At 34.7% G+C, this 2645-nt stretch overlaps 1 protein-coding gene across 1 annotated transcript; it reads right to left on the bottom strand.

Annotated features, from left to right (window-relative positions):
* Window positions 1-441: 441 nt before the first annotated feature.
* LOC128491718 (olfactory receptor 5V1-like) lies at window positions 442-1371 on the bottom strand. Its single transcript, XM_053464031.1, has one exon. It carries the CDS (start codon window positions 1369-1371, stop codon window positions 442-444), a length of 930 nt encoding a protein of 309 aa, XP_053320006.1.
* Window positions 1372-2645: the final 1274 nt, after the last annotated feature.

The raw sequence follows: 2645 nt of genomic DNA, 5'->3' as shown, positions 1-2645 counted from the left end.
ACAACATGCATTAACAAATACAAACCATAATTCTCAAATGTCATACTAACTAAACATAACGATTGCCGTAACTAGCATTCCAGCAGCCAGTCAAACCCTTCTATGATTATAGCCAAGAACATACTTCTTTTAAGAAATCTGTCCTTGACTACATTAACAATTTGACTTGTGCACATGGACCAAAAATCATTCATTCATTCATTCATTCACACTTACCCTCTCACTCATTCTGAAATTTGAGGAAAACAGAGGGAAAAGACACATTTGTCAGTTATGAAAAGGGTTTCTTTGATTCATAAATATATTCCACATGCGCTAGGCAGAGATACAGCCTTCTACACATGTATTTATTCAACATTTCATGCTAGGTCTGAAGGCTTATTATATCTTCTGACAATTATATCTGCAGGAGAAAATCATACAGTTCGAGGTTCATCAAAGCTAATATTTTGAAACGAAATGTGTGATTTTCCTTTTAATTTCTTCATTCCTCAGACTGTATATAACAGGGTTCAGCAGTGGAGTAACAATCGGGTAGCACACAGAGACCGTTTCCTGTAACCCTAGGTATTTTCCCTTAGGTGGAACCATATAATTAAACACAATAGACCCATAGTATATGCAGACCACAGTTAGATGGGAGCTGCAGGTCGAGAAGGTTTTTTGCCTCCCGGCTGAGTTAGAGATCCGGAGGATGGCGGCAATTATATTTATATAAGTTAAAGAGATAAAAATAAATGGAATCAACACTACCGGTATTCCACTGATGGTACTTGCTATTTCAATAGATGATGTGTCTGAGCAAGCAAGTCTGAGAAGTGGAGGAAGGTCACAATAAAAATGGTCAACTTTATTTGACCCACAAAATGTAATTTTCTGCAACATAAAAATATGTGGTAAAGCAATAAGTATCGCACAAACCCAACATGAAGTTGCAAGAAGAATACAAAGTTTGAGGTCCATGATGGAGGAATAACGCAATGGGTTGCAGATGGCCAAATATCGGTCGTAGGACATCGCGGTGAGGAGGAGACATTCATTAGCAGCAGACATGGAAAAAAAATAAAACTGAATAAAGCATCCAGACAGAGAAATAGCGCTTCCTTCCCTCAATATAACCTGGAGCATTTCAGGTTCAATGGTGGTTGAGAGAAGAATGTCGTTGAGAGACAGGTGGCTGAGGAAGAAGTACATCGGAGCTTTGATGTGGTGACACACGATGACCAGTGATATGATGGTAAAATTAGCCAATAATGTTAAAATATAAAATATTAGAAACAAAAGAAATACAACGATTTTAGTGCTGTTGGTGTTCTGAAATCCCAGAATCCAGAATTCTCTGACTCCTGTCGTGTTCGTCACATGCTCCATGACACTTGGCGCACGTAGATATAATATATATTTACGTGCCCTATAAATCATATGGAATTTTTGTGTTCTCCTTCCTATGACGCAAAATAAATGCGTGAAACACCGTCTAATACGCGATTATTTGCTGAAAATGTATTTGTTTTTCCATTAACCTTCAAACCATCTACAAAATTATATATATATAAAAAAATAATAATATTAATAATTTTATTATAATAAATAATAATAATAGAAATCTAAATTCAGAACATGCATTTCAAATCAAGAATTTGTAAAAATGTCAGATATTCACTAAAAAAAAAAAATGTCATTCGCATGACAAAAACCGGGAAAGAATAATGTAAGGAAATAAGAATGAAGATACCAAACACAGAGAAATAAAAAAATACTATACGATTATCTAACGTTCTATACTGGATAATGGTAACAATTTGTTTTTAAATTTAAGTGATAGAAGGATATTTTTAATTCACGTTTTGGAACATATGTATAATTTACACCCAGTAGTAAACATAGCAGTGAGTTCTGTAGGCAAATATAAAAACTATATAAAAGTCTAACCAGTGTCAGCAGTAATGTTAACGCTTCATTGTCAACGCCGGCTTTCTGTAACATAAACCTGAATGCGGAAACGTAAATTATACGACCAAATATTTGTCAGAATCACATAAAAAGAATTATTTCCACATAACTTAGGCTATGAGATGACATCACATAAAAAAAAAGATTCAGGACTCAGTTTTCAAGTGCCCCCCCTCCCCCGAGCCGATAAGCAACTTCACAAATTGAATATAAATCAGAGGATTTTGAGTAAAAACTCACCTGCCTCCTGCTGATGAATTTTAAATGCATTAAGTCCGTGTATCTGTGCTGTGAATATATTTATACCTTTTCCAGACATACGCCGTAGCCGTGAGGAGCTTTCTGTAGAAGAACACTAGGGATACTATTCGGGGAACTGCCCTTGTGTATTCAAGATATTACATCATTTCATACAAAGTTTAAACAATGTTTCAACAAAAACTTATATTCAGCTCTGGATATTAAAGTTTTGTTGGCACATTTATCTTAACCCCTTAAGGACAATACTGTTTCTTACTCGTAGTACTTTGTGGGACAATGGCTCTTTTAACATTTTTCAGTGTTGCTGTTTAGCTGTGATTTTCTTTTTCTTTCCTATGTTGGGTTTTTTTCAGGACCTACAGGGCTTTCTTTAGATACCATTATTTTTATCATATCATCTAATTTACGATTAAAAAAAAAAAAAGATAAAA

The sequence above is a fragment of the Spea bombifrons genome, chromosome 4 (genome assembly GCF_027358695.1).
Source record: "Spea bombifrons isolate aSpeBom1 chromosome 4, aSpeBom1.2.pri, whole genome shotgun sequence".
Lineage (NCBI taxonomy): Eukaryota > Metazoa > Chordata > Amphibia > Anura > Pelobatidae > Spea > Spea bombifrons.
The sequence above is the reverse complement of the archived record's forward strand: the minus strand, read 5'-3'. Positions and strand labels throughout refer to the sequence as shown.

Excerpts from the sequence above, each read along its gene's own strand:
- LOC128491718 (XM_053464031.1), bottom strand. The coding sequence starts at position 1,371 with ATGGAGCATGTGACGAACACGACAGGAGTCAGAGAATTCTGGATTCTG.